Source organism: Pimephales promelas, chromosome 7, assembly GCF_988280905.1.
Source record: "Pimephales promelas chromosome 7, fPimPro1.hap1.1, whole genome shotgun sequence".
In the NCBI taxonomy this organism is placed as follows: Eukaryota; Metazoa; Chordata; class Actinopteri; order Cypriniformes; family Leuciscidae; genus Pimephales; species Pimephales promelas.
In genome coordinates, this window is record NC_142775.1 from 2548112 (window position 1) to 2561720 (window position 13609).

General features: G+C 37.2%; 1 protein-coding gene across 1 annotated transcript in view; it reads left to right on the forward strand.

Annotated features, from left to right (window-relative positions):
* Nucleotides 1-9824: 9824 nt before the first annotated feature.
* LOC148978233 (sacsin-like) overlaps nucleotides 9825-13609 on the forward strand; it is a 30441-nt gene continuing 26656 nt past the window's right edge. Inside the window, exons 1-4 of the mRNA XM_089133546.1 lie at nucleotides 9825-9897; nucleotides 10641-10759; nucleotides 10857-10968; nucleotides 11630-11776. Of these exons, the coding sequence (XP_088989672.1) occupies nucleotides 9825-9897; nucleotides 10641-10759; nucleotides 10857-10968; nucleotides 11630-11776 (451 nt within the window). The remainder of the gene's footprint in view (nucleotides 9898-10640; nucleotides 10760-10856; nucleotides 10969-11629; nucleotides 11777-13609) is intronic.

A 13609-nucleotide genomic window follows, 5' to 3' on the forward strand; every position in this document is an offset into this window, starting at 1 on the left:
TCTGCAGTCAGTTTTTTCCTGAAATACCGGTCCCATCTGTTAGGTATGTTTTAACTAAGTAAGGGAAAATGATACTTTCTATTCAACCAGTAATATGTAGGAGACAAAAACTGATATAATAAGATACACTACCCGTTAATGGTCATGCAGTGTAAAAAAAAATAATAATAAAAAAACTTAAAATGACAATGACTTGGTTACCTGAATAAGACTCTTCATCTGTACCCTGATTCCTATCCTCCAGATATTACAAAAATAAAACAACGCAAATATTACAAAATTTGACATTAAAAAGTGTAGAAGTTACTCGTTTTTATACAGCGGTGAAGTTACATGTCACGTTTTGGTTTGTTCATGTCATATTCCATGTCTGTCATGTGACTCCCTGTCTGTCATGTGATCCTGCCTTGTGTCTTGTCATTGGTTAAAAGTTTTTTTATTTGTTTTAAACGTTTTTTAATCAGTTTTATTTTGATAAACATGACACAATATAACATCGCGACTACATGAAAAGACTGTTTAAAGTTAAAAAACTGATTTGTGAGCTTTAGTGGAACTAAAGGAGTGAGAATTAACACGAAACGCACATGATCGCTGTCATGCGGTGAATCCGGCCAATCGTGGAACAGCTGTGACGTCATTAGAGCTTGAGCAGCCACTCTTGAGAAGCTGCGCTGGCTGAGCCCTCCGGCTACTCTCGAAACGCTCTCGCGGTACTTTGATACCATACGTCACAGTCATGTGGAGTCAGCGCTGCATCAAGTCGGACAACATGTCTTACCGGCTTGCACTCTTTAAAGTCAGTCGCCGATGGTTTGCGTAGAGCTGCATGAAGTCGAACACATCTAGAGACACAACCAAATGATATTACAGCGGGAGGCCGCGTCTCTCTTGCCTTCTCTGAACTCCATTGACTTCAAGTCCTCCTGTAATCAATACTTTTATCCCTTAAAAAATCTTAGATCACCCAAATTACATATTGAAACATTTTTTCCTTGTCACCTTTATTTATATTGCGCTTTTTACAATACAGATTGTATCAAAGCAGCTTAACATGAAAATAATACAACACAGATCATTTAATATTGTTGAATATTAAATGTCCCCAACTAAGCAAGCCAAAAGCAACAGTGGCAAGGAACCAAAACTCCATCAGGCGATTGAATGGAGAAAAAAACCTTGGGAGAAGCCAGGCTCAGTCGGGGGCCAGTTCTCCTCTGGCCAACGAAGGAACAGTGATTACAAAACAAATTGGATCGAAACATTAAGAGAATTGTCCATTTCCATCTGTTTGGAAGTTGAAGTAATCACGCCGGTTTGGAGACGAGTTGTTGAGGATCAGTGCCGATGGCTGTCATGTCGATGAGGGCGGCACTTAAGGATGAGTCGGGATGGGTCCAGAAGCAGGTCCCCCATAGAGGGTCCCTCGGGATAAACGGAGAAACTAATATTAGCGTAGACGCCATCCTTCTTATGATTTACCAAGTATATCAGGATTTACGGGACGTATTCCCGGTTCTGGCTGATCTAAACTATGCAGCCTAATTTTTAATTTAGGAAGTCTATAGTGTGTTATGTGTATGCTAGGCCAAAGAGTTGTGTTTTTAGTCTAGATTTGAACTGACAGATTGTGTCTGCTTCCCGGACAATGTTTGGAAGATTGTTCCAGAGTTTTGGTGCTAAATAGGAAAAGGATCTACCACCAGCAGTCGATTTTGATATTCTAGGTATTATCAACTGGCAGGAGTTTTGAGATTGAAATAGACATGAAGGACTATAATGCGTTAAGAGCTCGCTCAAGTGCTGCGGAGCTAAACCATTTAGTGCTTTATAAGTAATCAGCAATATTTTAAAATTTATTCGATGTTTAATAGGTAGCAAATGCAGGGTTGACAGAAGCGGGCTAATATGGTCATACTTCCCAGTTCTGGTAAGAACTCGAGCGGCTGCGTTTTGGACTAGCTGAAGTTTGTTTATTAAGTGTGCAGGGCAACCACCCAGTAGAGCATTACAATAATCTAGCCTTGATGTCATGAACGCTTGAACTCACCTTTCCGCATTTGTCAATGAGAGCATATGGCGTAATTTGCATTTGTATTCGTATATTTGTATTCAGCTCAGAGATCCACTGGTTGACGATCACACGTTGATCTGGGGCTCGTTCTTTGTACGTCGCTAACTCAGTTAGCTGGATTTGATTGTTGGCGATTTGCCATGATCTTGGATCGTTTGGTTCTTCGAAGCTCATCCTGGACTTGCTGTTATAGCAACAGGTCGGTCAGCTTGAACTTGCTCACGAGCAGGCTTAATGATCGTCGTGACTCGTGAGGGTGTCGTTTATACATTATTATTTTGTTGGAAATGCACATTAATGTTCGATTCGATGTCGGGCTTCAACAACAGCACAAAATGTTTGAATTGACCAAGGGGCAACTTCCCCGTCTCTCTCTTGAAGCCAATACGGAAGTGAATTAAACTGCAATTCATCGAGTGGCCGCATGAGGCTGGCTGCAAAAAGCGAGTCAAATCTGTATCTCCCCCATGTTAAAATGTCTAACTTCACAGCAGAAAAAAAACATGTTTACAGCCTGGTGGCAAATAGTTGTTTTGGTCTATATCGCTAATTTTGCCCTTCATGACGACTGTGAGGGGGGTGAATTTTTTTACAACTCATCTGTTTAAATTATATTTAAGCCTTATAAATACCTATGCATGCATGTATATATTTAAGAATTATTTGCGCTTAAATTCTGTATATATAAATACATAATCAATATTATATATATATATATAAATATTTTATATATGAATAACATATTTTCTTAAATATATACATGAATGAATGTGTGTGTATTTATATATACAAAATAATTATATACAGCACACACAAATATATTATGTAAACACAGACTTTTATTTTGGATGCGATTAATCGCAATTAATTTTTGCACAGCCCTAAAAAAAACGTCATGCAGTCTTTGCCATTTGCAATAAGAGATTTTAACGGTTCTACAACGGTTTGCTCGCTGATTTTGCTAAACACAAAAAACTTCTAAAACAAAATATTTTGAATAATGTTCTTGAGACTGTAAAACATTTTCTTCAAACACCTAAATGTGATATTCACATGTAAATTTGTAATGAATTTAATGAGATTATTAACAAGTCGACTGAATATGTCCATTATGTGATCAATGATACACCTTCAACGTATTTTGTACTCAAACGAAAGCATGATCTAAATCAGTATAAATATTGATACAAATATGCATTAAATATAACTTACCATCCAGACGCCACAAACACAAGCTGAGCAAAACAACATGAACCATTTTCTCTGATCACTGTAACATTATAATGTACATCTCAGAGAGCTGTCTGTGACATTAATCTAGTGTGTGTGTGTGTGTGTGTGTGTGTGTTTCCTCCCCCATCAGGACTCGACCACCCTTCACTGACCACACACTGGATTTCACTCTAAAACACAACAACAGTCTTTATCAATAATCGGTTTTTAGTGGCGGAACACATGCTACACCACAGGAAGTGCATGATTTGGGCAAGTTATTATTTTAGTATTTTGTTATTCTCTCTCTCTTTCTGAGTAGAAATAATTGTGGATGTAAATATAACTTCACATGTGATATGTTAAATATTTAAGTGTCTATAAGTGATTAATGATGGTCAGATTGTCTGTAACTCTTATTTGACTGTTTCTGAAACATCAGTATCTTTTATCAGAATGAAGTCTGATGGTGAGGCTCATTAACAGGAGAGGAAATAAAGACACTCTTTACCCACAAACAACTGACACACACACATCCACACACACCAGTGTGCCTAACAGTAACACACACATATTTTCCATCCATCAGGCCAATCTACTTTTTCTTTTTTTTTTCTTCTTCTTTTATAAATGAGGCCGCAGAAGTTTCACTTTGACTCATGTTCATTCTCTGCGCTAGAAAATAACATGCGCTGTGGTTAAACATATCCTATGTTCGAAATGCAACCGTAGTGGGGGGTCGGGCTGAAAATCCTGTTCACCTTGAAATTAATCCTTCTGTAGGCTAAAATTTTAGTGCGTGCAGTGAATTATTTTTGGTAACCCTAACCCTATTTTTTTAAATACTGTATCTGTCCTTGTTTACTTAGTATAAACCCCGATTTATGCTAAAAATAATAATAATAAATAAATAAGAGAAGAAGAATGGAAACGTTTTTTTTTTAAATGTACAATTCATGTATTGATTGCACTATAAAAAAAATAAAAATAAACATAGAGCTGATTAAATAACAAAAAACAAAAAGAAATCTCAAAACAAAAGGGACACACAATTGTTAGTCCACCTCCCAGAAAACCACATGTCACAAGCCACAATGTCTCACTTTCTTATAGATTTCTATTCAAAAATATTAATTTCTCTGCTGCCGAAGGACTCAACCTACTTCTTTTGGTTACACTTTATTTCGATAGTCACTTTAGACATTCTACTAATTATAAATAACTTTTCAACTACATGTCAACTAACTCTCATTAAGAAAAGTGCTTTAGAGCACTTCAACTTGGCGCAATAATACCTTCACCCGTGAAAAGTCCTCTTACCGGCTCCCGCTTCCTCGCTCTCCCCCTCCCTCTTATTTCTGTCAATGCAGCCAACGTGACATGCGACAAAGCGGGAGCCGGTAAGAGGACTTTTCACGAGTGAAGGTATTATTGCGCCAAGTTGAAGTCCTCTAAAGCACTTTTTATGGTATTCCGCCATACAATATAGTCATCAATTTTAAACGCTTAGAAAAACACAACGTTTTATTTTGTGTCACCAGCCTAGGTCGAGTTACACTAATCGAGTAACTGTGTTTAAATAGGGAAAACGAGGAAGTGTTTGGTCGCCTCTCTTTTTGGCCCATATTTAATGCACTGGGCTAAGCTAAGTGCTAACATAGTTTTGCGGCAATACAGAGCGATAGAGTGCGCGCACTGAGACGTCTTAATTAAGGGAATAACATAGTTTAATATGAAAACCCGGTGGAGTATCCCTTTAATAACTTCCACTGATGTCTCTGAGGTACATTTCCACTGCTTACAAAATGCATCACTCAGAGTAAGTGTTTTGGTTTTCTACGTATGTGAAACAGCGTAATAAAGAGACTCCAATATGTACAATGGTTCAGGATGACGCGTCTTCAGTACAAACCCTCATGTTTCAGCCTGCTGTGGCGTATTGGTTGTTTTGGTTGGTTTGGTTAGTGATATATGCCGCAATAAGTGTCATAAATTTCTAATTTGGGTCCTTCTTGGCCGATAAAAGGCAGAAAATGTCGTTTTAATGCTTGATTTGTAGACAACAATCCCCATGGTGCATTGCAATGCTCGCCCATCAATGTAGACTAGAGTTGAGCTCTACTTTACGGTACCGCCTGGAAATCATTTCGCACAATGAAATCAGATAATGCGCACTAAAATAATATGACGATGTAAGCGCCCGCGCCATTAGTCAATGAATTTAGTGATTCTATATGGGCTTCAGACAATCGCCACACTTACTCTGACGCGTAATTTTACACGTGAAATGCAGCCAAACCTTGGAGCATTTTGTCTTCGGCATCTTCATTAATCCCCTCGCTATCAGACGTTCTGGGAGTCTCCTGCATATTGATAACGGCTCCCTGATGCCCGCAAATTAGTTAAAATCCCCCAGAATCTAGAGCGAGTGAGCAAGAGTGTGCATGCGAGATAGAACACACTGTGCTCCACACCGTATAGTGCGCGCACGGGGGAGAGAGCGAGAGACTTTGCGTGTGTGCGCCTCATGACACATAGACTCAGGCACCGAAATTCTTGTTCTTATATGGCCCGGTTATTACCGTTTACGCTGGAACCGGTTCCCTATTGGCACAGCGTTTCCGTACCCAACCCTATACGTCTGCGTATTCAGTACCTTCATCCATATTTTCAAAATGTTTCTGCCGGTGAAATCAAACGCACTGGCACTGATCTGTGATTGGTCTGTTAGTGTATTAGGCCCAACCCCCTATGGGCGGGTTTGAAAGCAGCGTGGGATCTAGAGCTTGTAGTCTTTACAGAAATCCCCCCTCTTACACTTCCTCCAACAATGACATAAAATGACGATTTTTGCATCATTATAGGAGGACGTGAAAAAGATAAATAGTGGATTTCTCTCGTCTCAGGGAAAAATGAGAGAGTGTTGCACGACCATTCAATATGGTGGGAACGACCCTGGGTGCGTGGCCATTTCCGTGGGTGCTCGAGTTAAAGCCCATGATTTATTTTAGGCCCATCTATAAAAATATGTGCAGTAGAATTTTTCATTAAAGAATTTGTTTTGTGTTATATAGTATCAAGTTAACAGATGCAGAAAAGTGGGTTGTCATCACTGCTCATTATCACACTACACTACACTACACGATTGCTTGTCAAATAAATAACTGAACATGAAATCATTTTAGTTCATGCAGTAGAGATTGCAGTGTGATACATGACCCAGGAAAAATGACTTCCAATAGTCCTGAATAGGTTAAAAGGATAGTTCACCCCAAAATAAAAATTCTGTCGTCATTTACTCTCATGTTGTTCCAAACCTGCATGAGTTTCTTCTGTTGAACACAAAAGACATTTTGAAGAATATTGGTATCAAACAGTTTGCCCATTGGCTTCAATTGTATTGGATGAAACAAACAATCAAACAAAAGAAAAAAGATACGTTTCTCAGAATATCTTCTTTTTTTAACATAATTAATGAGGATGAGTAAATGATGGCAGAATTTTCATTTTTAGGTGAACAATACCTTTAAGATACCCCTAAAAGCACACACTTTAACAACTCTGTATACCCTGAAAACGCACTTAACTTTTTTTTCTTGTCTTTTTTTTTTTTTTTTAACTAGGCCTATTACTGTTTTAGGTTTACAAAGTTACTTTAAGTTTCTGGTTTAGTTAAAAACTAAGCTATTTTTGTGAAAACGGGTTGACAACTCATTCATTGAACTCAGAGGAGTGTAAGTTTCATTTCCGCTAAACTGAAACCTTCTAGTGAACAGAAACCTAGAGAACCAGTTGGGCTTTATCATTATCATTGTGAAACCTGAGAAAGCTCGCGGTGAGTGGTTTATTACCAGACTCACTCTGATCACTGCATTCACTCTGCATCAGGACCACTGAAGGTAGGACATTACTGTAGAAGTATTCAACGTTTTAAAAAATTACTTATAATGCTAATGTAATTTAACTTAACAATATAGCCTTAAAAAGGTTTGTTAGGCCTGTTTTATGTAGGCCTATCATAAAAATCGCATTTATTTTATTTTGCACTAAATTAACCCTAAAACCGTATTCTGGACAAATGTGGGCAAAACAGTTTTGATTTGTTTTTAAAAAATACTTCCCTTGATCTGAGCGGTACAAGACTTGGCTACTTTTCCTAAGTTCGCCTCCTGAACACACAATTTTTTTTTTTGACTCAATTCTACAATGTCTAGGTGAAAAAAAAACTCCTTAATCTTGTATTTGGGTCAAAAATGGGCACCCATAGAAATGAATGGGAAAAACTGTAATTTAGAGCATTCTAAAATAAGCCAAAATAAGACACCAGGTGACAGCAAAGTCACTTCATCTTTAGGTTTTAGCTCTAAGAACTTATTGGAATGATATTTTATTTAACATAAAAACAGCTAAGCATAATTTACATAGAAAATATGGTACTTTTTGAAGTAAATAAATTCAAAAATACCCCCAAAATAAAAACAGCAAATGGATAGACATAACTTTATTGAAAACAGTGATATAGCATTTATAATAAATAAAAATTAGGATCACACCTGAGTCCTCTGTGCCCACATTTGTCCACAATTACAGGATTAAGGGCTATAAAGTGAATACGGTTTAAGGGCTACGCTATTTCACACAGGCTAACAGGTGTTTTTAGACTAGTTACTGTAGAATTGTTCTTAGTTTGTCTTCTGGAAAACACGTCCTTATAAAATATCTTTTAAAAAAAAAGAACCTATTAAATATAGCTAATAAACAACGCTGCACATACTGAAGGGGTTCAAGCGCTTTAAGACGTTCCATACATTTAAAAAATATGTAGTGTAGCTTTTGATCTATCAAAAAAAAAAAAAAATACACAGAGGCAGAATTGCAGTGTGAGGACAACAGATGTGTGGCTTTTTTTAATTAAACTTATGCGTCAGAAAAACGAATCTATCCACACCCCAAACTCTCATTAACTCCTTCTTAAAGTGGACATGTCATGGCATGCATACATGTCTGTGATGTGTGAATGTGAATTAGTCTTTTATCTTTGAGTCTTTTAAGTCTATAAACACCTAAACTAGAGAAGAAAATGACAACTTTCAGCCATTTCCGGGTAATTTACCAAATTAATGTTTTTAACCTATAAACCTGTTAAAGCACCATGCACCTATCGCGCGCAGGGGCTTAGCCAGAAATTATCATGCTTTTGCATGTTTACATGAATTATAAAGTTCTATTTTGTACTGAAGAGATTACTAAAGTTTTTTTTATTTTTATTTTTTATTTTAAATGATCGGGAAAAAAAGAATTTGACTGACAGCCAGAGAGAGAGAGAGAGAGAGAGAGAGAGAGAGAGAGAGAGAGAGAGAGAGAGAGAGAGAGAGAGAGAGAGAATATCACAGCATTAGATCCAACTATATCACTAAATTCCAACAACTAGAACCACATTTTATGATGTTTGTTGGCCTACTTTAGCAGAATGTGTTAAACAAAGTAGGATTCAGGTAAAATGGGCGACCTTTAACCTTCAGTAATTATACTTAAATTCATTAAATAAATTGACATTCACTTTGTTTTATACAGTAGTTGACATGCACATGTATAATCTATATTTTAGAAAACAGAAATTAATGTTCTATTAAGGAATTCAATAAAGAAAATAAACAGTTCAATCTGTGAAGGATGAGAGGAGCTAAATGTAACAAGATGCAGAATGTAAAGCTTTAAAATATGGACTCAATTTGTTCAATGTGGTTTCGATAAGGGTTTGGGTTGATGAATGTAGCGAGGATTAAATGCAGAGTAATGGGCCTTTATTAAGCATAAAATAAAACAAACAAAAACCAGTGGGGAAAACAAGACATGCATCAATACTTTACAATAACTGGACTTGGCAGGAACAGGAAACATGAGGGAAGCTTAGACAACGAACAAGCACAGGACTGCAAACACAGGGAGAATAAACAAAACAAAAGAGGATAACGAGTGAGGACAGGTGGAGTAAATCAATCAATCATCAGGAAACAAGACAATCGACAGGAGAGCACATGGCACAAGGAAACACACATGACAAGCCATATGCTCACACCAAACATTACTAAGGCTATGTTTACACGGAAACGATCTGAAGAGAAAACGCAAAAGTGGCGTTGCATTATCACTTTTCAATCTGCGTTTAAACGAGCGTTTTGGGTGGGAAATCCGCGTGGATATGGTAACACAAAAGTGTGTGAAATTTAATTTAGTGTGCACTCCAGGCGGCTAGGTGGCGATGTGAAGCACTGCCACACAACAACACCAAGTTTGCGCGCCTGCGTACAATCTTCACTGCCAAGCAGACTTTTGCGTATTTACCCTTTACACGGGAATGCGGCGGTGAAGCGTTTTTAAGATTTCCACTCTGGAGGGTGGTTTCACTTTTTTGTGTTTTAAGCCCCCAAAATGCCGTCGCTGTAAAATGCCGTAAACGAAAGGCACATCCGATGAAATATTTTTATGTTTTCACCCGCGAGCGTTCTCGTGTAAACAGGGCCTAAAACACAAGCACATGGCCATTAAAACCAATCACCAGCCATGTGCTCACACAAAACCAGACATGAACACGCAGCCAGTGAGAACTCGTAAGCCACGTGTTCACAAAAAATAAATAAATAAATAAATAAAAGACATTTGAATTCCTTTAAATTCTCTTATTAAATTTTTGTTAGCCTTCAATATTTGTTATTGCATGTGTTATAGACACATTTTTACTGTTGTAGAGTATAATTTCATCAATATTCGGATTTTCAATATTCTGTTCAAATGTCAAAACGATATGTTCTATCAGGGTTTTTATTTTATTATTTTATTTTAGCTACACATGAATTGTAGTGAACTGATGATTTTTTTATCTCATAGCCTAGGCTTATATACTTTTGATTTGTTAAATATGTTGTTGAAAATGTAGGTTAACAAATCATGTGTTTTTAATTAAGATATAAACTACTATATATACTATGCCAAACTCCTTTATTAACTACATACTTATTTGTTTTTATTAAGAATCTGCAGAATTGGGAAATGAAACAGTTTTTTTGTCCACACAGGAGAATGTAAAAGAAGAACAATGAGTTCAGCATCGAGGCAAAAGAAGAAAAAGAAGTATGTGGTTTTATTCACTGCATGTTTTATGCTTAATCTTATAATGGAGTGGTGTGTTAGTAAATTATATTGAGAGTTATCACATAAAGCAGATTTATGCAAAAAAATAAAATAATAATAATAATAATAGCCAATAAGCAAACTCTAGCATTAATTAAGCTAATTTTGTTCTTATTCTATCACATAATGAACCTTGAATTTTCTCTGTATGTGTTTTGTGCAGTTTGTGATAAACTTTACATTGTTCAATGCAGAAATAAATTTGGTGCGACGTCTCCACCATTCATTGACTACCTGAAAGAAATTTTGAGACGGTACCCAGATGGAGGACAAATATTGAAGGTAGGCTAAAATAGGTTTAAATATTGCATGAATACTTTTGCATCATCTTAAATATCTCATCATATCTGTCTTTAATATTTATCCTGTAACGTACCAGGAGCTGATCCAGAATGCAGATGACGCAGGAGCTTCACGTGTGGTGTTTATTCATGATGAGAGACATTATGAGACTCAGAGCCTGTGGTCTGAAGAGCTCGGGAAGTATCAAGGTATTTGTGTTGTAAACACTGGAAGTAGATTTAAATCACACTAGACTTAAACTTTATAAGATTACTGTAGAAAGATATTACAGTCTAAGGTTTAACATTTGTCCTCATTCATATGTCACAACCATGAAGAGTTCAGGAGTTTCACTGTTTACCTTTTTGACGTTTCTTTTGTTATTTTATTCTGCAAGTTAACATTGCAAGGTCATTATTTTTAGGATATTCATTGTTTTTGGGAGATGAAAAAAGTGAAACTGCATTCTGTAAAAATTCAGAATAAGCAGCTTATAAGCTATACAACTGCACTTATTTCTGAATATGTATTTGATTTAAATAGTCTAACGGATAAAAAAAATCACAAACATTACAGTGTAAATAAGTAGCGGCAGCTGTCTGTTGACATCCATGTGTGTTTCGGACAGTTGAGTTCAGCAGACTAATCGTTAAGTGTGTTGTGTTGTGTAGTGACTGACTCAATCGTTAAGTTTCTGTTCTTCTCTCTTAAGTGTGTTCCCAGCTTTAGCTACTTTGGGAGTAACCAAACTAATAAATTAAACACACTTTTCCATTAATATCTTTTTCCATTAAATATCTGAGATACAAACCGTTTAAGATAATATGTGTATTATTGTATGATCATCTGTTTGCATCTTTGCTCTGGCAGGGCCGGCTCTCTATGCCTTCAATGATGCCACCTTCACAGAGAAAGACTGGGAGGGAATCCAGAGAGTTGGCAGAAGCATCAAGCAGGATGACCCAACTAAAGTCGGGAGATTTGGGATCGGCTTCAACTCTGTTTATCATATTACAGGTGAAATACACTACATTAACAGATTTTGGGATATTCTACTAAGTGCCTGCTGAATCCTACAATATCGCTTGTTGATTTATGTGGCGTCAATATGCCAGTTAACTCTTTCCAGTTAACTCGCCATTGAGTTTTTCCAGCAATCCTAGTTTTCACTGTTAAACGGCAGGGGGCGCTACTACGTATCTTCTGAAACAGTACAGAATCTCTGCATCAAAAAACAAGTGAAGAAGAAGATCTGCGTAAACCATTGCTGCGAATCAATTCGCCTACTTATAATACGCTCTAAAAGTATGTACTATTTTTGTGAGGAAAAAGTACATACTTTTGAGTGTTTAGCAGAACAGTAGACAGCTTTAAACCCCATCCACACCTGTGTTTTATCTGCGTATTAGAATTGATCTCAGATTAGAATTGATCTTAGAACTGAACAGCGACGCTCCATGTAAGGTTGATACCGCCGCTGCACACGGGAATTGTCACAGATCGCTCGAATATAGCTTGCCTCCGGCACATGTAGGCAGTCATAGCATTGTCCAATGCAGAATTTACTTGCACAACAGCTGCTAGCAAAGACATCAAAGTCAGTAACGCTTGTAATTCGTTATCCATGTTGCAGTCACTAACGTTACGTAGCCCAGGCTAGGGATGCGCGGTATACCGGTACTGCAAAAATACCGGTATATAATAAATTTCAAATGGTACAATTTCATAATTTTGTTAAATTCGGTATTTGATGCGCTGCTGTTTCAGTGCGCTACCGAAACTGACGTGGGTCACGCGAAACCTGCAAACGGTGACAATGGAGGAACATGATGGATCAAACGAAGCTCATTCGAATTTCTACACGCCCGAAATCAATAAATAGAGAGAGCAGTATGAGTGAAATAAGGCATTACTTTGCCTACGTAATGAAAAAAGTAAAGAAACAGACCTCAATGCACCCCTCTGCAAATGTTGCTTTCAATAAAGTGTTGCCATGGGATGCAACACATCAAATCTGCCGAATCGCTCGTCAGTTGCTCATCCTGACTCGTTGAAAAAGTTCAGAGATCGACTGGTGAGTTCATCATTCAACTGATTTAATATAGACTTTAACAGCGCACATACATAAGAGATTATCAATGAAATATGACACGGTAAACACGAAAGCTCAAATCTTGTTGCATGACACGCTGGAACCAATTCAGTTTAGGTCTCATAATTTTTGCACTTTCCAACAAACATATTCATTTAATTTAAATGAATAAAGAATAAAAGTGATAGTAAAATGAATGGCATATTACTGCCGCTGTGGCGACTCATAGAGAGAGAGAGAAATAGTAGTGATATGAATATTACTAATATTACAATTAAAGGGTTAGTTCACCCAAAAATGAAAATTCTGTCAGTATTTACTCACCCTCATGTTGTTCCAACCCCATAAGACCTTCGTTCATCTTCGCAACACAAATTAAGATATTTAAGATATTAAAGGGCACCTATTATGCCCCTTTTTACAAGATGTAATATTGGTCTCCGGTGTCCCCAGAATGTATTTGTGAAGTTTCAGCTCAAAATACCCCACAGTTAATTTATTACAACCATTTGAAAATGGGGCCTGTTTGAAAATGAGCTGTTTTGAGGCCTGCCACTTTAATGCAAATGAGCTGCATATCCCCGCCCTGCCTTTGGATGAGGGCGTAACTTGATACCTATGGCTGGAAGTCGGTCTAAGCAGAAGGGGAGAGTGAGAGATGCGATGCCGATTCATTCAGCGTACGTTTGAATCGGAATAAATAAATAGCACGAAGAGACTCCGGCAGAATAAACACAAATGAGAATGGATCAGTACGT